We start from the raw sequence: 27,738 nt of genomic DNA, 5'->3' as shown, positions 1-27,738 counted from the left end.
AATTGATAGCAGCAGCCTGTTCCCCACCCTTTGATAGAATGAGGAGGTAGGAGGTCAGGTCCTGGACTAGAATAGACCAAGTGGAATTTCCATTTCCACCTGTAACTAACTTTAAGACCTAGGTACATTCTCTAGTCTTTCTGTGCGTCTACTTTTATCTGTCCATGGGGTTCAAGTGGCCACCCCATATGCCTTGTAAAGCCACCTAAAGGACACCTGGAAATGCATGCAAGGTGTCAGAGAGGTATATGATACAATCCACATTCATACTAGAGGACATTATTTTAACTAGCAAGGGCTGAATTTCTGGGGCAGATAGGTACTGAGGACAGGGCCTGTGGTACCCTTTCCTGTCCTCAGCTGGCAAGAGGCCCTCCCCATTGGGACAACCATCAAGTGTATCAGTGCCTCTCTGCCACAAGGATGCCAGACACACCCAATGGGGCAAAGGAATATTTGCTGTTTGTCCACCTCCTGGCAAGAAGCTGGGTTCTGTGGTAGGGAGACCACTCTGTACCTTTCTCCCACAGGCCCAGCCCAAGACGGGTGAGTGGGACACTTGCTGAGATCAGGCTCCTATACCAGGGGAAAAGCATGTAACATCCTCGGAAGGGAACAAAGTAAAAACTGGAAGAGCCAACCCTCCCTGGAGACTCTTGGGAGTCCCCAGGGGAAGGATTAGGGGGATAGGGAGGAAAGGAAATTGGAGGAGCCCCAATAGGCAGGGTAAGACATGGCTCTATCTTCTGCCAGACCTCTGGGGAACTGCAAATGTCAGGGGCATCCCAAAGGGGCTGGGGATCATCAGGAGAAAGGGTCTTGGGTTGGGGAGCAGGAGGACTCCCAGGATGGCTTCTCCTCCCCAGCCTTCCCCAAGAGTTGGCTTGTGCTTCCTCACTTGCAGTCCTATAAATTCCGGATATAAACCCAGCATCTCCTTGGCTGTAAATATGATCCCACGGTGCCCTGACTTTCAGCTCTGAGTTTTGAAAGGACAGTAGCAAAAGAATGAAGGTAGAATGGAAATGAGGAGGATGTGGGATGCACCTAGCAAAGGAATAGCTTCCTTTAGTCCTTCCATCACTTGTTTTCACAGGTAAGTCTAAGCAAGACCTGAGGCCCAGGGTTCCCTCCCCATTCTCCTCCAGCAGCTGGAGGACACTGGGGGATGCCAGAGCCATCCTACCTACCAGGGCACCAGGTCAGCTTTTCCTAGACCTCATTCCTACCTGCTCAGCAAATGGAGGGGGTAGGGGGTAGCCAGGGTCTGCCACAGTCAGACCCAAGAGTTAGCTGGCCTTCATTTCTACCTGCAAAGTAAAGATCAAGGAGAAGGAAAGAAGAATGAACATCTGAGGCCATGTCCTGGGAGTCTACTCTGAATTCCTGACACGGGGAAAGTCTTTGGGATTTGTGCCAAATTAAGGACAATTAATTTTCTTTCCTCAATTATCACACCCTCAATGGCTCCGTCCTTGGCTCAGATCATCCCTCAGGCACTGCTGCCAGAGCCTAAAACCAGCAAGTGTGAAGAGCTGTCCATAAAACAGCAGAAACCCAAAAGCCAGTCCCTTGTGCCATCTAGACTTCTAGGCAGCACTGGGAAGACTGCTCTTCTGCCACCTCTGGGAGAAGAAGGAAGTCTTCTCACAGGAGGACTTCAGCCCTACAGGGTGACCAGCTGCTGCCTCTTCCTTCTCTTCCACTCCAGTCTCCAGCACAAATAGCCAAGGAGGGCAGTGTTTCCTGATGGCTGCCACATGCCTCATCCTACCTTGGTGTTAACTGACACATCCATCAGACCAGCACACTGAAACCCCCTGCCCCTGCCGCCCAAGTACCCACTAGAGCTAGGTCCACACTGGCCTGAACAACTCAGGTTAAGAACCAGGACAAATTCCTCAGGCTGATGCCATACAGTCACTCCAAACTCATAGATAACTGGGAAAACAGACCCAGACACAAGGGATAAAAGGTTAGATTACATGTATGGAGCATTTACTCCGACGTAGATTATGCATTAAAATGCTTTACAAAATAACAATCTTTACCAAAACCTTAGGAGGTGCAAGAGCAACTGGGCTTAGAGAGATCTAGAAACCTGCCCAAGGTCATTCATTTAAATCAGAAGTGGGCTTGGATGAAAGCAGGTGGTAGAACCCCAGCCCCAGTGTTCTCAACCAGCAGGGCAGGGGGAGAGAGATGAAGGGTACCCCTGGGGAGAGAACCTCTCCAGTACCACTCCTTCAGCCTGCTCCTGGCTCAGTGGCTCCACTCACCATGGACCCCTGCACACAAGCTGCAGTGTTTCCATATATTGAAAAGCAAACCCCGGTGTCTCCCACACGTGGACACCCCAGCACAGACCCACGTTCCAACAGTGGGACGCTTGGGTCACACTGAGGCCATTCCAAATGCATCCATCCTGACAGTGCAGTGCTGCCGACATGGGAGGGCCCCTCCCCCCTCCAGGCCATCCTGTAACCATGGTGACAGCAGAGAGGCGGTGCCACTGTGAAAGGGCTGCACGTGTTCGTGTCTGTGCGGGTGAGCGTCTCCAAGGTCCAACTGGGCACCGCCCTTCAGCCCCAGCTTAGCTGTGTCCCCACCAGGGACCCCACTCCCCAACCCCAGGGAGCCCTCAAGGCACTTAGGTTTCTGGTTCCACCAACAAGGTGCTGCAGCGACTGGTACAGTGTGAGAGGGCCCACAGCTGCCTCTGAAGATGCAGCACCCTGCAGCATCTGTTTTGGGCTAGGCTCTCCATCCTCTGACAAGAGGGTATCCTGGCTGGAAAGAGAGGCACACCAGGACTTCAGGACACTTCAGAGGCACCCAGGAGCCCAGTCTCCACATCTGTTTGTAGATTCTGCCTCCATACATAGTTATAGCAGAGCACACACCCTGAGGGTCTGACATACCTGCACACATCCATGTGCGTCTGTGCTGGGTGCCCACGTGTGCATGAATGGCCCCACATCCAACTGTGATGGCCTATAGATACCAATGCAGCAGGGGTACCTGTTCCCTTCTTTGGGGAGGTCCTGTTGCCCCATGGGCAGAGGTAGATGACAGGGCATATGTGCATGGGAGGAGGCAGCATTTTGGGGAGTTTAAGGATAGGGTGGGGTGGGGGTGGAGGGAGCTTAGCTAAGTTCCCAAGTGGTGGAGTTGATCAATCTGACCCTACTACTTATCTGCTACCTTGGTGGCTTCCTGGAAGAGGGAGAATTCAAGAATAGGAACCCCTTGAACATAGGAGGCAGAACGCTTTGAGGGGCCAGGTTGGGAAGGACTGACTGAGTCAAGGCCAAGAGGAGGGTAAAGTCTGGTGGGAGCTGAAGCATGTGCTGGGGTCCTAACAGATGAAGACAGAGTAGAGGTGGGTGATTAGTTTAGGCAGGCTGTAATGACTTGGAGGGGGCAGGCTGCTGAGGATCCCTGGAAAGCACACACATGTCTCTTTGTCCAGCTCAGTCTAAGATGCCTAAGGCGAGTCTGGACCAGAGGGAGGGGGCTGCACCAGGGAAGCTAACAGATGGAGATGCCTTACAGGGTCCCAGGGCAGGCAGCACCGTCTGTCAGCACGACCTCCTCACCCTGTTTACCCAGACTCATGGTGTCTCTATGCAGGCAGGCACACACATACACAGGCTCCCTGGGGTGGCACCGTCTGTGAGCCTGACCCCCACTCCTGTGTGTGAGTGTTGAGCCTGGCCTCACCCTGTCTCTGCACACACAATCACCTTAGAAACATGCACAGCCAGGGACCCAAAGATACACATGGAGAAAGAGACAGGTGCAAAAATAGAAACCTACATGTGCATATGGAGGGGCCTCTGCAGTGACAAGCACCTGTGGAAACAGACTCCCACAAGTAGAGCCAGAGGCTGTGCTCACGGAGACAGGGAACACACATGTAGGAACATGCAGAGCCAGAGACAGCCCTGTGCAAACATAGGCACCTGGAGACACATGCAAGGCCTGAAAAAAATGAAGGAACCTCTAGAGTGATGGGGCTGCCAGCTCCCCCTGCCCTTCAGGCACCCAAGGAAGAAGCCAAGGCCACCTCAGTCCTGTCCCTGAGGCACCGCTAGGCTCAACAGGGGCAGGACCAAGACACCTCCCAGCAAATCAGAAGGCCTCTCCACACCTTCAGGTTCTCATACCCACTCCTAGGTTCCCAGGCTGCAAAGGGGGCCCAGGGAGCCCTGAGCCCATCTCCCTTCGCAGCTTTCAGTCTCGATTTTCAGCTGTTTTTCCAAGAGAAAACTCCCACCTCTTCCAGCACTCAGATTTCATCAAACTTGGCATCTTAAAAGCCTGTTTTGTTTTGAATCTGAGCTGTTTGGGGCTTGTCGGCAGCCACGGCCTCCCTCTCTCAGTAATCCCCCCTCCCTTGGGCTTCCCTGGCGTTCCACATTGCCCTACTCAACCTGGTTGGTGAGGCCTCCCCACCACACAGACCCAGGGAACCCAGGGGATATCCCCTGGTCATACACCCAGCTCACACTCAGGTTCCAGGCTTTGGCCTACACTGGACCCTTCCAGGGTTCCCCCCGCTCATTCCCACTGCAGGGATATTCTGTTCATCCATTTACCCCCCTCCAAGTTCAGGCCCTGCTCCTAGTCACTCCAGACCACTGACAGCCTCCCACTCACTTCTCAGGCCCCTGCAGCCTAGCTGCCACCCCCTCTGCTCGCCAAGGTCAACAACTTCACAGAGCAAAATCCAAAAGATACTTCCCAACATTCATCTTGGCTAGTCTCTCCTCCTCCTTTGCACATTCTTTTCTTTTGGCCTGACATACTCCTGGCTTCCCTCCTATCTCTCAGGAACCTCCTTCCAACATGAGGAGTCAGTTCCCTGGGCTTCTTCTCCTGTCTTGGCTCCGGCTTCCTGAGACTTGCCATTTCTCGGCCGTCTCCTTCTCCAAATGTCCCCTAGAGTGCTGCGTCAATCTGTACAAGGCCTCCCTGACAAACTCCCCTGGATGCCTGCACACACCTGACTCAACAGATTACTACCTAGACTCATCAACACACCCCTCAAACCTGGTCCTCCTCCTTGATCTGAACTGTAGAAAATGGTCTCACCATCCACCTAGCCCCAGCGCCAGAGTCTCCTGCTTTTCTGACCCCACAGGCAGGACACTACTCTTCCTAACCTCACAATCCTACACATGAACATAACCTTACACACGCCTACATGACCCTACACATGCCCAGGTTGAAGCCAATGGCAGCTCTTGCATGGCTTGCATCCACCTTTCAGTGGTGTCACGTGTTGGTCTCCTTCTACCCCACTCAGTACCCATAGGGATCTTTCCGAAGCATAATTTGGTCATGTCACTTTCCTTCATAAAATTCTCTCTTCCCTGGCAAAGAGGGGAGAGTGCACCTTCCCAAGGACCGAGTATGTGTACAGGCAGGGGCACTTAAAATCCCCAGCACGGAGAGCTATTCCCTGAGTTGTTGCCCCACTGTCTTCACGACACTGGGAAAAAGAGGAGTAAACAAGACCTCTCTGCACATGGCAGGCCTGGAGCACCTGTGACTACAGGGGAGGTGTCCTGTGTCCGTGGGCGCCATGTCACAGGAGGACCCATTCGGAATGGAGTCCACTCAGGTCTTGAAGACAGAAAAAAAGTAGACTTTCAGGGACCAAGAAACTCAGGGTCTAATCTTTAAGGACTCCCTGTGCTTTCTCCCAAACCCAGGCCTGGAGTCCAGAACCTCTGGGAACAGGCTATAGAACCTCATGTCTGCATGGTCCTGAAATCCACTGTAGTCACGGGAGCGAAGGACAGGTCACAGAGGCCACAACCTGCTGGACCTGAGTTATGCACATGCCTCACCTGTCAGGGGTGGGCGGAGGCTGCCCTGGGTTCCAGGTTCTGGAGCCTTTTTTGTCTTCTGTGGCTGCAAATCTGGTGGGCGACAGGCCTGGCTTCCACAAAACTAGCCTGTTAGCCAGACACACATATGCAGGCCACAGAAAGGGGGCATATCTTGCCACTTGGAAAGCCATCTTCTGGCTGTAGCAGCCCTTTACCCAAACTCCCCACCCCTCACAATCAGGCCTGGGCCAAGTCATAGGTGAAGGGAACAGATAGGCTGAGGTAGGGAGTGGGCAGAGCAGGGAGGAAGACACCCTGGGAAAACACCCAGCCCAGCCCAGGACACCTCAGGAAAGGGTCATATATTGCTCATCAGCCCTTTGTTACTGGGATTGTTTCCAAAGGGACTGAGGGTATGAGGTATCTCAAGAGGCCCTTCATTACCCCACAGGTCCCAGAGCCTGCCAGGCTAAAAGGCACAGCAGAACCCAGAGGTACAGGCCCAGCACTACACTTACAGGCCTCTACCCTGGCCACTGGTTCAATGCCTGGCAGTCATCCCCTCCCGGAACCTGCCCCCAGACAGGAAACACCAGGCATTCCATGGAGACAGCTCCATTTCTGAGCCACATGGCATAAATGCTATGGTCCTGGCCAGGTGGGAGACATCAAGACCAGGTAGGCAGAGGCAGAGGGGAACTGGGCTTGGTGAGGAAAGGGGAAGGAGACAGGAAGGTCCCAAGACTTCCCAAAGGCAGGTCTGAGCAGGGTCCCTCTCTGGTGCATCCTCCCCCCCTGGTCTAGCTAGACAGCATGGCCTAGTCAACACTGCAGATGCTGAGAAACATTCTGCCCAACCATGCCAGGCTCTATCCACCTCTGTCCAGCTGTCCTGGCTGACCAACAGATCCAAGTGGAAATCCAATGGGATCCCAGAGACAATGAGGCCAGGCATAGCACCTCTGACCTCCCACCAGCACCAGACTGACCCCACACATTCAGCTCAGGCTGCTTGCCCTCTTGCTGCCACCTAACTTGTAAGGTGAACACCACCTGCTATGTATCACCCCCTCAACAATGCCTGAAGCACACACCATCTGCTAGACACTCCACTCTACACGCTGCCTGTTGTGCATACACTCACACTGCCTGCTGTATACATCGCCCATAAGGTATACACCACCTGCTGTACACACCATCCTCCTCCCCCACTGCCTGATACAGGCATGTGCACACACACATAGCCTGCTGCACAATCCCAGCCTGTACACGGCCTGTCGGGCACAGCCCTGCTGTACACACCAGACCACACGCCTCACTGCTTTACACACAGCACAAGGTCCCCCACGCCACACTCAGAGCACATTATCTGCCAAATCCATGACAAGACCAACACTGCTGCCTGCACTAGGGGCCCTGGAGCCTGGCCCCCAGGACAAATCAGAAACAGTTCACCCTGCTCCACAGCCTCTTTTCCTCCTCCTCCCTGAGCTCTGTGACCCCTCCAGAACCTACCTAGCCACCAGGACTGGGCCCACACCCTGGCCGCCTCTTAAGGCTTTCCTGACCACAGTTCTGTCTGGCCTGGACCCTGCTGTCCGGATGAATACATGACCTCCGGACTAAGCTCAAGACCCTCACTATCCCCCACCTCCTGGAGGTGGGAAGGCCCAGAATCAAGGCCTGCTTCCCTTCCCCCACCACTCCCCCTCCCTCATGAGGGAAAATGTCAGATTCCCTGTCTCAGTGGCAGCAGCGGGCGGGTTGGAGGGGGAGTGATTCAGCCGCCGCCTCAAGAGTGCGGAGCGAGAAGAGCTTTTCCTGCCATTACCCGGCGAGGGAGAGGCTGGCGCGCTAATGGCTTCAATTACCACTCAGACAGGAACGCTGGGCGGCTGGGCCCCTGCACTCGTCACAGCCCAGGACAGGCTCACCCTGAGCCAGCTTGAGCTGGGCCCCCCCACCCGGTACCCCAGTCCCAGTGGGGTGGTGAAGCAGAGGGCTGGCCACCCAGGACAGCTGCCTGGGACTTGCTGAGCCACACCAGGAACGGCAGTCCTGCTCTGGAAGCAGGGTGAGGTGGCCAGGAGTGGTGTGCCGGTGCCCCCAGCGGGAGTGACTCCAGAGCAGGGAGCTGTGTGAGGGGAGCTGGGAGTGAGGTGTGAATTGAGGCAAGGGCAGAGGGCACTGAATGGTATGTGGTCCCAGGCAGCCCAGAGCCACTTTCCCTAGGCACCCGACTCATGGTGAGCAGATGCACACACCCTCTGTGTTTACAGGCTATGTGCAGAGTGTATGACATGGCTCAGGGACTCAACCCTTATTCTTCAGCCCCAGCTTCAGCTTCTCCCCACCCCTCCTTAGACCTTGTGGTAGCCTCCCAAGAATGGCCCTGACTCTCCTGCTAAGCCCACCCCAAGAACTCTAGTCATCCTTTCATCCAGTCCCTGCATGCACCCCAATTTTCCTGGCTTTCCTAGGAGGAGGGGCGGATGGGGATAGTCAGTCTGGGCTGCTTCACTCTGGCCCCACCTCCTGGCAATCCCTTCTCCCAAGCCCAAAGCTGGTCAAGGTTACACAGACCAACACTCTAGGTCAGCATTTTGTCTTCCGGGTGCTATGTTTCAGGAGTGGGAGGGGCTTACTCAGTCGCATAGCTCCACCTGCTCCAAGGGTAGGGACCTGTTGTCCCACTCTCCCAGCCTCCTCAGACACTTCCCAAGTTCCAGAGGTACAAATATAACCCTGGGCTGGGCTGGGGATGTAGGCTCAGTGGTAAAATGTGTGCTTATTGGCATGTACAAGAACCTAGATTCCATTCCCAGCACATAAGAATAAAGAAACATACCCCAACCCCTGAGAGAGAAACCAGTGTCCAGGAAGGCCATTCCTAAAGCAGACCCACTGCAAGCTTGAGTTCTCCTCCTCCAGGTCCTGACAAGATACCCTCATCCTCTTGAATCCTTCAATAAAAGATAAAGCTGCCGGGGCAGTGGTGGAGGTAGGAGAGCTCCTGAGGTAGAAAACCTGGAGCCTTGGGGCTCCGGGGATGGTTCTCTTTCAATACCAACAAGGAGACCTGCTGCTCTCCAACCTGAAAGACTGAGAACACAACCTCCAGGAAAGGAGTTCTGGCCTTTTAGCTACCACCCAAATGCCAAGGAAGGGCAGATGGTTCCCTGATGGGACAGATTCCAATAGGAGGGAGAGAGGAGGCAGTACTGAAATACTTACCCCAGGTCACAAGTTGGGAAACTGAGGTCAGGAGTGGCTAGGCAATCAGTGGTCTTGGCCTAGGGCCCGTCCTCTGAGCCCCTGCCCCACAAGACTTCTGGATGGAAGGAATGTTAGGGACAGCACCATCCAGATGATGCCAGGAAGCACAGAAACCAAATGCCATCAGCCTATGTGCCTAGGCCTCAGAACTTGCGACTTCCAGCCCAATAGCAGTTACCATTCACACTGGAGTCCTGGGAAGTATTTAACCACATTCTATTTAATCCTTCAAACCTGCCTGGACAGTGGGTATTAGAGCCTTGCTTACAGGTAGAGCAAATGAGGCTCAGGGCCACAGTCACTGGTCCAAGGTCACTCAATAAGTAGATGGTCCATTGTCTTGTATGGTCCCTCTAAGCTGGAGGGCCTACTGAAGGGCTGTAGAAAACACTGATTCACACAAGACACACATATACAAAACTTGCTGAATGGATGCACGTGTGAATACATAAAGCCACAGTGTAAAAATGGCCAATGTGAAAAGATGTTTAACTGCTCTTGTAATCAAAGAAATGCAAATTAAATTGAGATGCTATTTTTTGCCTATTAACTTGGCAAAGATTTTTTTTTTTAATGGTAATTCCCAATGCTGGTGAAGATGTGGAAAAAAAAAAAAAAAAAAAAAAAAGAGGCCCTCTTATGCCCTGCTTGGCAGGAGTATAAACTGATAAAATCTTCTAGAAATATTAAAAGCTTAAAAATGCATGTGTCCCTTGACCTCACCTGGAATAAGGAAGTCATCAGGAGAGTGAACACCTTTATCCCTGCCCCCATCTATGACACCTTATTTATAAAAGAAAAGAGGTGGGAACAACATATGTGTTAACAATAAAAGAACAACTAAATAAATTAGGGTACTTCTGTGTGACAGCTTACCACAGTCATTAAAAATAATGACACAGAAGAATACTCAATGACAAGGAAAGTATTTATAATTTTTTTAAAGGAAGGGCTGGGGATTTAGTTTAGTGTCAGAGCACTTGCTTAGCATGTGTGACACCTGGGTTCAAACCCATAACAAAAAGAAAAGAAGAAAGAAGAGAAAAGAAAGAATGAATGAAAAAGGAACAAAGAAGTCTACAAACTTACAAATCATTGGGCAGCATATGATCCCTTTTCTATTTATACACATAAAACATATATGCACATACAGAAAATGAGCCTCAAGGAAATAACCAATAATTGCAGAGGTAGGATAATGAGTGACTTTTATTTCTTCCTGTGTACTATTCTATAGTTTTCAATTTTTTAAAAGTAAACAAGTATTGCATTTAAAAAAGAAAACAATGCTGTCTTTTGCAAATATACATACAGACATATTCAGACTGATAAAATCACGTGGTTAAGGTCTAATCATGTCACTGCCTACTCCAGTGTGGCTTCCTATGTTCCCAAGAAAGTGTTCATTTCTTAGCCTGACCCAGTGTGATCTTCCCGCCAATCTCGACTCGTGGCTTTCCCCCATCTTCCTGTGCTCTCCAGCTTCCGATCCCTGTCCCCCTTAAAAAACCTCCCCCAAAACCCAATCTGAACCTCAACCTCTCAGAGTTATCTGAGAGCTCTATTCTCTTTCACCACTGGGCCTTGGCACAGGCCTTGCTGCCAACTGCTCCCCCAATTTTGCTCTGAGATTCGGCTCAGAGTCCCTCTTCCTCACTCCAGTCAGCCCTCTGGGCTGTCCCTACAGAACTCATTGGACACTGAGCAACTCAAAGGAAGCCCTCAGTAGGGCGGGCTTCTGGACTTCAAGGCAGTCTGGGGAGTTTGTGAATGAATGGAGGAGCCACCAAGTAAGAGAAGACACTGAAATGCACATACAGAGCCCCAGTCCCCAGCCTGGGACCTTGCTCACAGGGATAATAGGAACATACCTGACACGTACAGCCAGGCTCCAAATGAAAATCGCATCTGTGGCCATAGCCACAAAACCCATAACTACAATTCCACACCTCAATCAGAACCCCACTCCACTGACGTGGTTCAGCAGGAGGATACAATGTACCACGCACACAGTTGGCTCCAGCTTAAGCCAGTGACCCAGGCCTGTTCACCCACCCAAGGTGGCCAGCACTCCTTTCTGCCAAATGCCCATGGACGCATGGCAGGGCCAGGGAGGGCTGGCTTTCCTCACACCCCAGCCCACCCACCCACCATGCCACATCCCTCCCAGCACATACCTTCAAGTACTGAGAGCTTGGCACTGGTGTTGATCTCGCCCACACTGTTGGTGGCGGTGCATTCATAGATGGCCTCATCCCGCTGCACCCTTAATGGCTGGATCCGCAGCACTGACCCTGCCCCATCATCAAACTCAATTACCTGTCAGAGAACAGACAAGTGGTCACAGCCTGCTGGGGACATGGAGGCCTGCTCAGGGTTGATCTTGCTCACACCTCCGGAAGACCCATAGGGAGGGAGACTAAGAAGAGTAGGTGTAGGACCAAACTGAAAGGTGTAGACAGACGCTGAGTCCTGCCTGCACCTCACCCCAGAGGACGCACCTCGAAGCGCTGGGAGCTAACTTTCTTCCCCTTCTTCATCCAAGTGATGCGAGGCTTGGGTTCTCCTGCGGCTTGGCACACGAAGGAGGCCACCCCTCCCGATAGCCCAGTCTGGTCCTCAGGGACCTTAACAAAGATAGGTTTGCCTGGAAGAGATGGAGATAGCAAGTGATCATGGGTGGCATAGTTTAAACACTGCAGGTGGCAGTTGTGGGGGGTAAGAGGGCAAAAAAGAGAAAAGAGTAATGACACCTAACCTTTATGTAGTGCTTAATATGTGCCAGGCACTGTTCAGAGAGCTGAACGCTTATTAACCCTTTGAAGCCTGTGAGGTGGGTGCTATAATTACTGTTTATAGAAAAGAAAATCGAGGCACAGACAGGTTAAAGGATTTGTCCAACATGACACAGCTGGTAGGCGATCTGAACCCCGGCATCTGGGTTCCTGCTTCCGTCTCCACCCTCATATCTCCAAGCTCAGGGACAAGGCATGTCAGAGAGCTGTCCTCAGGATGAGCCCCAGCCTTCCCCAACACTGTCCTACCCTGCTTGCTCTCCATCTCGATGATGGCACCTCTATCCACCCCAGGCCTGGGCCAGGAACCGTGACTCCCCCATCCTGGCCCTCACATACCAGCAGCCCCAAAGGCCCAGACATTCCAGCTCCTAAGTGTCTCTGGATGTCTTCCCAGGTGAATGCTTCCTGTAAACCTGCCCCTCCCCACCCCACCCCCACTGGCTTGTGTAATGCCTTCCAATAGCCTGGGCAGCTCCCTGAGGTCCTCCTCCATAGGAGGCAGGGAAGGGGGAGAAAGGAAGGGGATCAGACACCATACTACCACACCCATGTCACCCAGGCACACACACCACGGCCAATCTACAGCCCCTATCCCTATGAATCCCACTGCCCAGCATCACAAGCCCAGAGAAACCTGGCTTATTAAGATGTTGCAATGCCCCGTTAATCCTGAAGGCAGATCCATTTCCTATTAATCAGGCCAATGAATACCTCTAGGAAGGGCTAATGCCATGAGAAATGACCTTTCAAGACCACCTGCTCAGTGCTCATGAACTCAGGCTTGGACCCTGGGGGAGTACCAGTCTTTCACTAAGCACTTACTTTGCACCAGGTACTTTATTTCTTTTAAAAATCTTTTATCATTATTACCAGTTCACAGGCTCAGAGAAGTCAAGTTACTTGCCCAAGGTCACACAGTCACTGTTCACTGCTCCTCTCAGATGGGTCCTCTCTGGGCTAGGATCCCCTTAGGCTCCACTGGACTGTTTGTTGACCCCTCCCCACAGCTCTCCACCTGCACTGCCACTGCCTTGGTGCAGCTGTCATCTTCCTTTGACCAGAGACCCCACTGGCTTCAAGCTGGCAACCCTCCTTGGCACCCAGCTCCTCTAATCTCTGTTCGGCAGCCAAAGAACAGCCCTAGCTGTGCCCAATTATCTCAGCCCCTGGTCCTAGGCTCCACTGTCCCCCACAGCACTGCCCGGTTTGTGCACGTGTGTGAGGTCCTGACTTCTGCTCATGGTTTACTACTGCTTATGTATGGGGCTATTATTTTTTTTGACATTTTTGGTGTTTAATAGCTGCTTCCCCTGGAACATAGCCTGGGCTGGGCAGATCCCATGCCTGTCCTGTTTCCTACCCTATCCCAGTGTCTGTCTGACCCAGTTCCTGGCACACAGGAGCGCAGAATGGGGCAGGAAGGAATAACTCGAGAGGAGAGGAGACACTGTGGCCCCTCACGCACACCTGCCCTCTCTGGCAAGGGAGAGGAACTCCCATCCCAGCTCCTGCCTCAACGTGTCTCCAACGAAACCAAGTGTGGAACCTGCTAAACCAGAAGGGCCAGTGCCGGCTAGGACTGTGGGGGCGGAGCCTCCTCACCAAACAAAGAGCTGAGGCACTGAAGAGGTGAGCCAGGTAGGGTCACTAGCAGCCAGGAGGGAAAGGCCTTCGAGCTGTGTGGAGGCTGGACTGTGCCTAAGGCCTGCGGCCATGCAAGAGGCAGAACTACTCCCCTCCCTTGGAGGCTGGAGGGGAGCCAGCGCCCTCCCCGGGCGCCAAGGCCAGACTGGCAGGGCAGCCCCAACCCAGTGCCGCCCTGGGGCTGGCAGGCAGGTCCCTCCCTTTGTCTAGGACTCTCCCTGCCAATCCCCCTCCCCACCCACAGGACCCTCCGGTCCCAGAGCCCCATTAAGACCTTGCCCTTTTTGTTCCCTACAGGACCTTTGGGGAGCACAGTCAGCCCACAGCTCTCAGCTACAACACTGTCTCCTCACACCCTTCCCCACGCTTGTTCACGTGACCCTCTGCAGCCTTTTTGTCTTCAACAGTATCTCGAGCACCTACGGCAGGCCGTGCACTGCACTATGCTGAGAACACAGCTAGAACTCTCCTGTCTTACCACCCACCAACCAGGCTTGCCCTGACCTGCCAAGCCCACAGGCACCTCCTTGCCTTTGGTGTGCCTTGCCCCTTAGTGGAGTCCCATCCTATTCTCCCTCCCAGAGGCTCTGGGAGTCCCACAGTGAGATTTCCCATCCTGCCATGGATCTCACTGCAGTAACTGGTCAGCTCCCCAGGCAGGCAGATAAAACGAGGCTCTGCCCCAGTGTTCAGTGATGGTCTGAAAGTTTTGAGACTGGGTCAACAGGGTGTTGTATGGACACACCAGGAGAGATTTTCTGCCAGTTACCCACTGCCACCCAGTCTGACACCCAATCAGAGTGTGGTTCCCCTCTACCACACAGGGTCATGAACAGCACAGCTCTTTGAGTAGCAGCTCTCAGAGATATGCTTAGGTGCAAGGTGGAAGAAAGTGACCTAAGAAAGAAACTGGCCCCGGATGGGGAAGGCACAGCCCCCAGGGAAGCCGCAGGAGTCCAGTTCCAGGGATAGCCAAACTGGGCCACCTCCAAGGTTCCTCCACTGGGAGACTGACTGCTATTTTGTGCCTTCCCTGGGGAGCACAAACACACAGCATGCGGAAGGAGAGGGCAGACACAGCAGCAGCAAAGGGCAGCAAGGGCAGGGAGAGTTCCTGGAGAGGTGATTTCCAAGGCCCTGAACTACTTAATGGGCTGAGGACTCATAATGAGCTCCTGTGACTGCTCCTGATGCCCTCTGGGGGAAGCCCACTCCTGGTTCTAGGAGCCACTCCTTGAGCCCCAGGTCATGGCCTTCAACAGGGGGAGCACTTACTAGATGCTAAGTGACCTCAGTTAACCCTTCCAGGTAGGAGTGATTATCCCTATTGTGCAATAGGAAAACAGGCCCAGAGAGAGAAAGCATTTTGCTGGAAGTTGCAGAGGGCAGAGTCTAGACAGGCCACCCATAAGCACAAAGGGGAAGGCACTGCAGAACTGTGTGTAGCACCCTGCCATTTCCAGCTTTGCAGGCTCTGGGGGAGGGGAAATCACAAAATAGACACATACCCTTAGCTGCTTGCCCATCTGTATCTGCAAATCCCGCATATCACACGCCCCTCCAGCCATGAGGCATCCTGTTCTGAGCTCCAGTGATTCTAGGGCCCTACTCACACCTGGTCCTGAGGACCCTGCCTCTGTCCCTTGCTGTCTGCAGTTCTCACTCTGGCTGCCATGAGCTCCTCAGAGAAGCCCAGGGGCTCACCTGTTCCACACACCCCTCTTTTCACTTCATTATGCAATACCTGCTCTGAGCAAATGCCCACTAACCCCTTTCCAGGAAGCCTCCCATCACCTCTCCCAAGATACTTAAGTCATCATCTGTAACAGCACTGCTCCCACCTGCGCCTGTGGTGAACGGTTTGCTCACAAGCCTGTGCCCCGACACTGTGGGTCTTGTCCAAGGGCAAGACTGTGGATTCTTCCCATCCTGGCCCCTGGCACACACATAAGGGCTTCTGCTCTCAGTCAGGACTACTTCTGGCCCCAAAGGCTTCCTCTCCCTAGAAGCCACCAAGTCCTGGGCTGGGGAAGCTGCCCTGAGCGGGGATCCTGCCTCCCATGCCCATATCCCCATTGGAGCTGACTCAGCATCGATGCCGGGCTTCGAGGCTAACTCTTGGCAGCTGCTTCTCCACCCCACTTCCCTCCTCTCCTCGCCGAGGCCAGGGCCCCCATTCATTTGTCTCGTTAAGAGGCCTATAGAAACACATTTGTCCGCTCTGCGCTTCACTGCTCTGGTCGTCAATTCTCTGGGGCACCCGCTCTACCTTCTGCAGCAGCCCTGTCTGTGTCTGGCTACTTGCCCCTAGTTGAAATCTTTCAACCTCAGCCCGAGCCTGGCCACTGTAAGGGGAGAGATCCAAGAGTGTGTGCAGTTTAAGGCAGGCCAGTAGGCCAGACCCTGACTCCCAGGCTGGGTTATCACAGTCCCCAGCCCAGGCTTCTGCCCCAAGGCACTCTGCCTAGGAAGAGAACTCAGATCTTGTCACCTGAACCACCCCCTCCCCACTTGGCAAAGCAGGATTTCAGTTTCCTCAGCTGATTCCTACATTCAATACCCCGGTCTCTGGGTTCTGGTCGCTAAGGAACCAGAAAAGAGATTCCTGGAAGTCTGTGAAAAACTGTTCCATTCGCCCCTCTACCAATTCCTATTGGGGGTTCAGAACTGCTCTAGTCCTTCTCGTATCCACTCTCCACATGCAAGGACCAGAGCTGGACAATGGCCTGAACTCCCAGGACTCACAGTCTGGTGGGATAGACAGATCTGAAGCAGATCGCCATTACTGCGCGCTAAGAGGAGAGTACAGAGAAGCAGCACTCCACCCAGGTTCCTGAAAGAAGTGATGGCTCCAGGCTGAGTTGTAACTGGTCAGATAAAGGTCAGGGAGAAAGTGATCCAAGCAGAGGAAGCAGAAGGAAGGAAGCAGGCCTGGACACAGAGACTATGTTTTTTTTTTTTTTTTTTTTTAAAGAGAGAGTGAGGGGCTGGGGATGTGGCTCAAGCGGTAGCGCGCTCGTCTGGCATGAGTGCGGCCCGGGTTCGATCCTCAGCACCACATACCAACAAAGATGTTGTGTCCGCCGAGAACTAAAAAATAAATATTAAAAACTAACTCTCTCTCTCTCTCTCTCTCTCTCTCTCTCTTTATTTTTTATTTTTTTTGAGAGAGGAGAGAGAGAGAGAGAGAGAGAGAGAGAGTGAGTTTTTAATATTTATTTTTTAGTTCTCGGCGGACACAACATCTTTGTTGGTATGTGGTGCTGAGGATCGAACCCGGGCCGCACGCATGCCAGACGAGCGCGCTACCGCTTGAGCCACATCCCCAGCCCAGACACAGAGACTATGTAAGGAACAGAGAGAAGTCAGCATGGTAGGGATATGGATGAGGCCTATTTTAAAAAGTTTAAGACCCTAGACAATTGGGGAGGGGAACGAAGGAGTTTAAACTGAGGAATGATTGATGCATGTCTCCTTTTACAACATAACTGACTTTGGAATGGAGAATGATTACTAGGAAAGAGACCAGAGGTAGAAAAATCATCAGGAGGCTGTTGCCTGCTGAAGCCCAAGCAAGAGCCGAGGGTGGCTTGGATGAAGGCGGTGGAGAGAGAGAAGTGGATGCATTCCAAAGATATTCAGAAGGTAGAAAGAACTTGGTGATGGATTACATGTGGGATATGAGAGAGGGAGGAAGCTGGGAGGAGGCCCAGGTTTCCGACTTGGTGACCGGGTGGGTGGTAATGCCATTCACAGGGAGAGTAAAGATGGGAAGCAGGTGGGGAGTAGGAGTGAGGGGTGCAGGCTGGAGCGTGTTGAGTCTGAGGCAAGAGCGGGGAGGCAGTTGTTCTCAAGACCCATTTGTTTCTTAGAGTCCACCTGGGTATCCACCCCTTGACCCCTGCCCTCCTGCCCTCTCTGATGGTGAGAGTCTGGGGTGGGGTCGGAGAACAAGCACAGTCCATCAACGTCCAAGGGCTGCTGACCACACCTGGACAAGCCTTCACTTCCCTGCCAACAGTGGAGTCATACCTGATGAGGTCTTCTACCCCAACCTGCCCCTGCAGGCTCGAGCTCTTTCCCACCCGTCCCAGCCAAGCCTGTAGATGCCTCCACTGCCAGCTGATTTCCCACTTGACTTCTTCCGGTCTAGACCTTAACCCTTCTCTCCTTGCCCAGCCCTTTCCTGGCCAGCAACTCAGAACTCCTGTTACCCCTTACCCTCACCTCTCAGGAAGAATGCCTGCCCCTTCCTCTTTCCCTTCTAGCTTCCACCTAGGGCCCTGCCTCTGAGGACAAAGGACGGGGTGCTCCAGTGTCACCCCCCTCCAGGATCAGTTACTGAATAATTAATGAGCCATTAGGAGAAAGAGCCCTGGTGAGACAAGGGGCAAGATCTGTGACCAAAGACTTGGAGCTGGTGGGGGAACCCTATGGCCCGCTGACCCATGATTTGGCCCTGGACTGCCTCTGGGCTCAGGACAGGCTGGGAGCGGCCTCTTTCCCCAGGGACCTTGGCTCCGACCTCGCCCCTCCCCCCAGCCTGCAGATTGGATAAGCTTGCCCTGTGCTCCGCCTCCCACCAGTAACCAAGCAGTGGTAACCATGGTGACGGGGCGGGCTGCGGCCAGTCTGTAGTGCCAGGCAGGGGGAAGGGCAGCAGCAAGAAAGGGACCAAAGTTCAGAGCTGGACCTGGGTAATAAGGGACAAATTCCCCCCCCAACCCCCCACAGACACACAGACACACACACAGACACACACACACACAGAAGGATGGTGGAGCTCAGCTTCCTGCTGGCCAAGTAGCAAATCCTCCCCCAGTTTCCAGGGCTGAGGGGCTTGGGGGAGAGAGATGCCCTTTGCCTGGAAGGTCCCTAGTACAAAGGGGAGGAGGAGCTCAGCACTTCCACATTTGGATCCTGAGGGCCTAGCCCAGGGGAAAAACTTTGGGTGGCTCTGGCTTCTAAGTCCTCCCTGGGACCTGAAGAGACACTTGGCATCCCATTCACACATCCATTCACACTCCCTGGCTGTCCCCACCTTCTACACTGATCCCAGACATGGCTCATACTGCACCTTCTACACATATCTGCTGTGGTGGACATAGCGCATGCCTGAGCACATCACAAAAAGACCACATGAATCCAGGACATGTCTCACCCTGGCCCCATAAAACAGAATCACGCTTAGACACGCCCCACCCCATGGTGCCTAGGGGATACATGGGCACTCTACAGGGTGCTCCCAGGAAGCAGCAGGAGCCAGGTACATCTTAGAGGTTCTCCAAGCAGGGGTCTCTCTCTAGGACAGAGGGTCTAGAGAGGTATCTGGCCATCCTGTTCTCCTAGAAGCTGGTCCTGTCTCATTCCAGAGACCTGCTAGGAGGTACGTCACCTTTCACCCTGGAGATATGAATCTTGAGGGGTCAGACTTACTGTCGCCATGGGCACCTGCCACCAAACCAAGCATCACCAGCGCGGGTACAAGGGGCACCATCGTCCTCCCTGGGGTTGGCTCAAGGGCCATCCAGGGCTCTAGCTCCACAGCCAGCTGCGATCCAGAAGAATCCACCTATATGAAAAGAAAAGCAAAGCCACTTAGCTGGTATTCATCAATGTCCCTACTGTCTACCCATGCTGCCTCCTGGTCCCTACTCATCCTCACTGCCCACCAAAGCCTAGTTCACAGACCTACCTCGGACTGGGCAATGATCACCCAGGCTCCTTCCTGAAACCCCAGTGCTGACAAGGATAACCCACCAGTCATGCTGTAGAGGGAGTGCAGAAGGCTATTAGGGCATTTTCTAAACCCAAGTAGGAGGAAGAGGAGATCCTGAGACTGGAGGATGTACAGGGATTTTGAACTTCCAACTCAACCCAATAAGGGGACAGGGAAAAGAGATCAGAAAGACATACTGGTAGGCACACAGACTGGACAAAGACAAGGCAGTACAAGAGGGAGTGGTGAAGAGCTAGGCAGACCCACAGGCCTGGGGATATCCTGTTGTCTATCCTCTCCCCAGCAGGGAGGGAGGCAGAGGCAAGAGGCCGGACACCCACATGCTGGGCACAGGCTCCAGAACACAGACTTGTTAGCAGCAGATGGCTCCAGGTACCAGAGGCTCTTAGCCAAAGCCACAACCTGCCAGGGCTCGCCAGGACTGCTCTTCACAAGCTGCAGCTGCCCCGCCTGGCCACCCTCATCCTACCTAATTCCCATGGCACCTTCCCACCCCAAAGAGAAATCACAGGGCAGCTTTAGTGGCCAGGAATGGGTGTGTGAGACCCTATAATCTAACCCCCATGCCTCCTCTTCTTTTGCCCCAGAAGCTCAAAGCAGATGAGAGTGGGGAGGCTGAGGGACTGTGTTGGGCCGCTGACTGCCCCCAGGGCTTTGCTCACCAGCTCCCTGCCTGGGTGCCCTCCCCACTCTGTAGGAACCTGTGTAAAGGCTTCCTTGTGGTCATACCATCTTGGAAGACACCCTGCTTTCATTCCTCAGCCCTGGTTGAGAGGTCCCAAGGGTCTCTCTCCCACATCCCCTGCCTGGAAATGTGTAGCAGTGCCCCTGGTTCTGCTCACACCTCGCCCTGGGCAGGGGCTGGTATGTGGTCAGTCCCTCATTAATGCTCTGAAAATCCAACAGGGTATAATGGGGGAGTGAGTGGCAGTGAACACATCTTGGGAACTCATAGTGGCACCCATGGACTCTGGTGGGGGGGTCATGATCAGACCCATGCCTGTGACTTACAATGGTAATAAAACTGGCAAGGTGACAAGTGAACAGGAAGGACAGGGCTCAAAGAACTTGAACTCTTCCTAGAACTTGAGCCCTTCTCTCAACTGGGACAGTCAAAAGGTCAGAAGGCAGGTACTTAACAAAGCCGGTGAGACTGTGAAAGCAGGGGATAACACAAAGGGGAAGGAAGGGGAGAGATGAGCCCTGACCCAGAATCTCACCAAAACTCTGAGATAGAAACTAAGCAGCAAAAGCAATAAAGTTGAAGGGGGCATCATGAGTGTCCAGCCCTGTTTTCAGAGATCACAGAGCCCAGGTGGCTGAAACCACTATGATGCCCTGCAGAACTGTGTTGGGATGGAGGTAACACCTCACCAAGGTCCTGGCTGGGCGTGGTCATCACAGCACTGTGATGCCATGGTATAGCCAAATAGAATCCAAATTCCCAGAAGACATCAGGTGGTAAACTGCCCAGCCAGGTCAACATGGGGCACAGGCCAACCCCTGGTTATGGTACAGATATCATGGATTTACAACTTAACAGGTTATCACACCAAAGGGCAGGTGTAGAGGGGTCTAGGATAGTCATCATGGGGTGTGACAATGCAAAAGTCAGAGGCTAACTCCCAGGCACAAGCATTCCAGGCATGGAACCCCCCAGGAGACACCAAAGGAACATAACATAACTTCCAACACAAGTACTGGGGCATCTCCCTGGTACAAATATGAAGCTGAACATGACACACACTACAAGGTACTAACGCACATCAGTTATCATGGGATGCAACTCCCTAGTACAATGATCAGAAAAGTTTAATCCCCTGTAGCTAGCTGGAGCTGCCTTAGTGGAGCACTCACAGCACTGTATTCCCAGATGCAGACATCATGGAAGTAGCCATCTGGTAGAGACATCATGTGGGTACATGCAGAGAGTACAGACACGTTAAGATGTAACTGCCAGATACGGGCATTGCAGGGGTGTGACTCCCTGTTAAAGACACCATGGTGGTGGGTCATCCCCTAGCACCTATATTAGAGGGGCATGAGGCTCCACCAGTGCAGCCATCATGGAGTACTATTCACAGAACAGACACTGATGTGGTATAATCTTGGGTGAGAGTCAGGCCATGGGTGTTAGAGAACCTGAGCCTCTGGTAGCTCCATCCCCAATGTGAAAAGACAAGTGGCCCTCACTTGGGGTCTCAGAGACCCTCTGTGTATCTAAACTGGGTGCTCAGAACACTTTGTTCAAATCCCCAAAGTGGAATTGGCAAAGGTGGGGAAATTGAAATCAAAGATGTTTCCTCCCCAGAGAGCTTCTCCCAGGGGTCCATGAACACCCAGAGAGATGGCGAGACCCAAGGGACACACAAAACATGTACACATTCTCAGAGTTGTCAGAACTAAGGCCTCCCGGTCAGCAGTTCCCAGCATGAGCAAACTGCTTCTGCCCCCAGACTCTGACCGAGAGCCTGAACCCAGTGTGAAGCAACTCAGGCTGCTCCCAGCTCTAGGACCTCCTTCATCAGAGCAGAGCAGCCCTACACCCCCAGGCCTGGCCTTGGGCTTGACTCTGCCTCTACACCAGTCTCAGGGTTACCTGCAGGGAGAAGGTGGGAGAGTGGGTAGGCAGGACTGCTGGTAGCTTTGCTGGGTCATCGAGAACCTCATGTGCTCAGAGCAGGGTGTCTACTTCACCAGCACAGCTTTCAACGACTCAGATAAAAACGAGGCCCAAACCCTTGGGCACTCAAGCTCATCTGTGAACTGCACTGTGGACCATCAGTTCTACCACACTGACATACTTGGGCAGGAAAACAATTACATGCCCTGTGATATTATAGAATATAATTGGATGCAATTTTTCTACATTCAGAATGGTTTTAATATATCTTTTTTCTTTGCTACATCAGTGTAAAGCTGCCAACTGCCCTTTCTTAGGAAGAACTGTCCTTTATTCTCAAATTTTGTCCTTGGTGCTAAAATGTCCTTTCTTATATGAAATGATGGGGATAGCAGATAGCAATTGTTGTTTTTTTTTTTTTTGTAATGTCCTTACTTAGCAAAATAAAAAATTGCTAACCAATTTGGTTGTCTGGCCCTCAAGTACTTTTGGAAACTATACTGGTTTATGAAACCAAAGAACCTGGGAATTGCAGCTCTGAGGGAAAAGGAGGAAGGAGATACTATGCCAAACCACAGACTCAGACAAACGTCACGGAAAATGCATGTTACACAGAGGCCATGTCACTTCCATGTGGTCCACCCTAACATCCCACCCTGCCAGCCCCTGAGGGGGCCTGAGGGACCATGTGATGCCAAGATGGAGGGGTTCCTGGCTGGAGAACAGCTGGGATCATTCCTGAGGCCCCCTCATGAATATGCACATACAGATTGATTTGCTTCCCTTGGGCACGTGTTATTATTCACAAATATTAATTAGTCTCCAAATACCACCTGTTCGTAAGTCCTCTCCCACCCCTCCTTCCCAGGCCGGGACCCTGGGTTCCAGGAAGCTGGGGCAAAGAAGGGGTATCCAGGGCCTCACACAGTGGCCAGCCAAGGGGAGAGGCCAGCACGTGGGCAATGAGGCATACTCATTGGGCAGGGAGAGCTGGGAGCCGTTCATCTTCTAACCAGTGACGGGCAGCTAACCGAGCCCTTTTGTCATGTCCTGGACAGTTCACCGCGTGGCACTGCAGCAGTGGCCACGGAGGCGGAAACAGGCCTGTTACACTTGGGAAAGGAAAACCAACATGTTTCCAACTCTTACCAAACCAACCACTGGATTATGACAGGAATAAATCTCTGCCTTAGTCATGACCCGACCCCTGCCCCACGGAAGGAGGTGAACAGCAGGTGGAGGCCAGGACTGCCTTCACTCCTATAGTCAATGGTGGCCAGAGTCTTTGAGTATAGCCAGGAACAGTCCCTGCCCTGTTAGAACTGGGGCTCCCCTGGCTTCACTGAAGACTCCTGTCTTCTTGAGGCCCTCAGCTTGTCTCCTGCAGCCCTCAGCTACTCTGGGGAGTGAAGGGAGTGATTAGGAGGAGGAGCTGAATCTCTGAGGTGGCAAAGGGGTCCAACAGAGGCACCTTCCTACAGTTACTGCTCCTTTCCTCTGGGGAACCCCTGGATTAATGCTCACCAACTCTGCTGCCTCCAGGCCTCTGTGCTTACTGTTCTTTATTGGAAAAGACGCCCTTCTGCCCTAGCCACTCACTCACCCTCCAGAACTCAGCTCAAGTGAACCATCATTGTACATTCTCCCCAACTGATCCCCCCGGTTTTCCAGGTTTGTAAACATAGTGAATACACCAAGAAGTCTAGACCAGTGGTTCTCAATCCAGGGTGACTCTGGCCCCACAAGACATTAGGCAATGTCTGGAGATATTTTTATTGTCAAGACTAAGGGTGTGGGGGTGATGGGGTTGTGGCTTATTTGGTAGAGTACTTGCCTTGCACGTGTGAGGAACTGGGTTCAATCCTCAGCATCACATAAAAATAAATAAAATAAAGATATTGTGTCCATCTACAACTAAAAAAAATATTAAAAAAAAAAAAAAAAGAAGACTAAGGGTGGGCTGGGCACCGTGGCTCACGCCTATAATCCTAACAGGGAGATTGAAGCAGGAGGATTAAGAGTTCAAAGCCAGCCCCAGCAACTCAGCAAGGCCCTCAACAACTCAGTGAGCCCCTGTCTCTAGATGAAATATTTTTTTTAAAAGGGCTGGGGATGTGACTCAGAGGTTAAGTGCCCTTGGGTTCAATCCCTGCATTAAAAAAAAAAAAAAAAAAAAAAAAAAAACACACTCAGAGTGGGGGTATGTGGTATGTTACTTGCATTTAACAGGAAAAAACCAGTGTGCTGCTAGACATCCTACAATGGCAGGCTAGCCCCACAACTAAGAATTATTTGGTTCAAAATGTCAACAATGCTGAGGGTTGAGAAATCCTGATATGGATGGCAAACTCCTTTGCTGATTCAGCCTAGGGCCTGACTGGCCCCTGTCTCAGAACCCAGTTCCCTAAGAATATCCCCCACCAAGCTGTAGACCCAAGGCAGCCCTAACCTGGCTTAACTCTTGTATTAGCTGATTCTTGGGCCCCAGGATCTCAAATCAGCTTTCCTTACTACCAAAAGAGCTAAGACCTCTAAAATTCAAGCCCTCCAGCTCACCCATCTCCTCTTTTCCCAGATATGCCACCAGCAAGTGTCCTCTCTAAAGGACAGATGGCTCCCCTTTCAAATACTTCTTCTGGTGACACTGTGCTTTCAGTCAGGTTGGATTTTCTAGGCAGATCTCATCATTTAAGGATGGGCAGGTACAGTACCCCTATTTCTACTCTCCCCATTTGACCATGCCCATCTCACCAAGCAAGTATACCCAAGAAGTGCTCATTTCTTCCCCTACCTGGGCCAGACCCATCTCTTCCATGCCCTTTTTGTTCAGCCATCCATCTAGAACTGTTTGTTGGGCAGGGTCATGATCAAGAGGCATAGGCTCTGCCTTCAGAGAACTGTTGGAGGGTGAACTAGCCCACCAAGCCCTGGGTTCAGGAGAGTCAACCAGAACTCACCCTCCCTCAATCCTCTTCCTCCTCCAAGGCCCCCAATATCACAGCAACACTTTCATCTACCTGGTCACCCAGGCCAGTGAGTCCTTCCCAAATGCTCCTTTTCTTCAACCTACATATTCAACTTGCCAATAAGTCTGAATCTGCCCTGCTCTATCCCAATTACCTCCCACCTCTTCAGTGGGCTTCAAGCCTCTGGCCTCTGGTCACTCCTTTCCAACCCAATCAACACACAAACCAATGCTACCTTTTAGCTCACATAAATGCAAATTTGATGATGTCCATCATGTGTACTTTGTTTTATGCTTTATCTTCTGGCAGGCACTCATTGTTCCATGAATGAATGAATGAATGGGTTGTCAAATAGATAGATGAATGTATGGATATTGCATCTCTGCTTAAGAACTTTCAATGCCTCCATGCCACCCTCCAGAAAAAGTCTAGTCTTTAGCCTGATATCCAAGGCCCATCATCTGACTCCAGACTAACTGTCCAACCTCATTCCCTACAACTCCAGCCCACCCTCTCTGTTTCTCACAGAATGAAAGAAGTAGAATGAAAGAAAGACACAAGGAGAGACATGCCCCAGATCTTACACTGGGTGCCCTGCTCCTTCGGATACAACCTCCAGGTGACAGACAGTCTTCTCTACAGAAACACGGTGAACAAAGCAGCAGATAGATACTAGTGTTAAGTCCCAGGACGATACCCAGAAGTCTATTTCACACCTACAGCAGGTGATGAGTTATATATCATTCTCCACCCACCTCCATCATCTACTCTAGCCAGAAGCTCCTTGACACCTCCCCTCCCTCATGCCCCACATTCAGTACTTCATCATGTCCTGTCTACCTAAAGAACATACAAATCCCTTCTTCCTGGTCCAGGTCTCCATATTTCTCAGACACATGCACAATGGATCACATTATGTCTCTCTGAACATCTTTCCATGGCCTTGCATCAAATTCCAAGCTGCTAAATTGGCCCACAGGACCCCTCTGTACCCCTGCTTCTGGACCCATCTTAGGGTACACTCACCAGGTCTTTGCTTGCTCACACCAGTCACTCTTGCTGGACAATCAGCACTGAGGGCAGGGCACAGGGGCCTCCGCACCTTCCTGGACAGAAAGGATAAGAAAACATCAAGAATTTCATCACAGCAGAGCATGTATTGACACAGACATTCAAAATTTGCTTTTTTATGCAGGGGGAAGAGTAGGTTACAGAACCACTGGTGTAGGACCATCCCATGTAGTAAAAAGTGCTCATCTTTTCACTTCACTGTCTCTCGTTCACTTGATACTCCCTGAGCATCTACTATGTGCCAGGCATTCTTCTACATGTCTGTAAGCGACACAGATAAGTCCCTGGCCTTGACAGAATTGTGTCCAAATTCTTCAACATGATCCTAGGGCTGCATAGTCACCGGCTGACTTCTGCAGTCTCACCTACCAGTGCTCACCTCCCACCAGCTAGCCACAAACTTTCTCTTCTGATCCTCAAATATACCATATTTTTTCCTGTCTCACAGGCTTGCCCAGCTACATGCCACTGCCTGAAGTGAGCCACCCATGGTTCTTCTGGCCAGTTACCCCTTGGGTTTTAAATCCAATGATACCAGGAATGGGGATGTGGCTCAAGCAGTAGCGCGCTCGCCTGGCATGTGTGCGGCCCGGGTTCGATCCTCAGCACCACATTCAAACAAAGATGTTGTGTCCGCCGAGAACTAAAAAATAAATATTAAAAAATTCTCTCTCTCTCTCTCTCACCTCTCTCTAAAAATAAATAAATAAGTAAATAAATCCAATGGTACCTCCTCAGAGAAGCCTTCCATGATGTCCTAGACTATGTGCCTAGGCTTTGCCTTGGAACAATGACCACAAATATGATTATTTAACTACTTATACAATTACTGAGTCAATATCCTAAGCTCTGTAAGAGCATGAGCCATGGTGCCTGGCTTGGCTCCACATCCCCAGCATGCAGCAGGGAGCCTGGCACATAGTAGGTGCTTAGTCAACACATGTTGAATGAGTAGATGATTGCATGAATGAGTTCAGAGAAAATAGCCCAGCCTGGAGGAACACACCCCAGCTTACATGCCAGTCTTCAAAGAAGCTTCAGGAGCAATATTTATTTTTGACTTTCTGCTTCTCTATAATTTTTAAAATGAAGGTGTGCCCCTGGATGCCTCCTCCGCTGGCACACACACAGCAACAGAGCCCAGCCTCTTCCTTCTAGAACCATTACTGAGCTCTCACCAGCATGGGCACCATCCTGGGGATGGGCAGGGGTGGGTCACGCCCACATCTTCTCATTGCCACCTCACCACAGTTCAGCTATTGGGTTCCTTAGGTATGCACTCCACACAGGCTGCACCTTGTAGCAGGCTTCTCAGCCTCACACCTCTACTCACACAACCCTGCCATCCACCTCGGCTCCTCCCAAAATGAATATACAGGAAACACAGTGGTCATGGGGGCCAGGGACAACCTCCTAACTCCAGACTAACCCTCACTACCCACCCAAGGACCTCCTCACATGGAAATTGTCCCCACCTCTGGCAAAACAGGGGAGTCTTCTTTGGCCAAAGGCCATCCTGACTGACTCAAAACAGGCCTCACCAACCCAGCCTCCAAAGACCAATGGCCCTGCACTCCTGGATGCCCTCATGCTGCCCTCCCCCAGCCCATTGTATTTCTCCACATTTCCAGTGGCTGCTGTTCCCAGCACACAGGCTGCCAGGCGGGTCTAGCCAGACAAACCAGCTTCCATGTCCCAAACTCAAAGGCCCGTTTGTCTGGAGATGCCTGCCAGGCCTCATGATGCCTGATGTGAACTTGTTGGCTTTGCCATTTCTCAG

General features: G+C 52.1%; 1 protein-coding gene across 1 annotated transcript in view; it reads right to left on the bottom strand.

The window, feature by feature from the left end:
- Ptprf (protein tyrosine phosphatase receptor type F) overlaps positions 1 to 27,738 on the bottom strand; it is an 83,488-nt gene that overhangs the window by 50,689 nt on the left and 5,061 nt on the right. Inside the window, exons 2-5 of the mRNA XM_026397720.2 lie at positions 25,914 to 25,993; positions 18,995 to 19,130; positions 11,618 to 11,763; positions 11,294 to 11,435 (exon numbers count right to left, since the gene is read on the bottom strand). Coding sequence (XP_026253505.2) covers positions 11,294 to 11,435; positions 11,618 to 11,763; positions 18,995 to 19,085 — 379 coding nt within the window. The 5' untranslated portion in view covers positions 19,086 to 19,130; positions 25,914 to 25,993. The remainder of the gene's footprint in view (positions 1 to 11,293; positions 11,436 to 11,617; positions 11,764 to 18,994; positions 19,131 to 25,913; positions 25,994 to 27,738) is intronic.

This window comes from Urocitellus parryii, chromosome 11 (genome assembly GCF_045843805.1).
Source record: "Urocitellus parryii isolate mUroPar1 chromosome 11, mUroPar1.hap1, whole genome shotgun sequence".
Lineage (NCBI taxonomy): Eukaryota > Metazoa > Chordata > Mammalia > Rodentia > Sciuridae > Urocitellus > Urocitellus parryii.
This window is presented reverse-complemented; position numbering and strand designations above follow the sequence as displayed.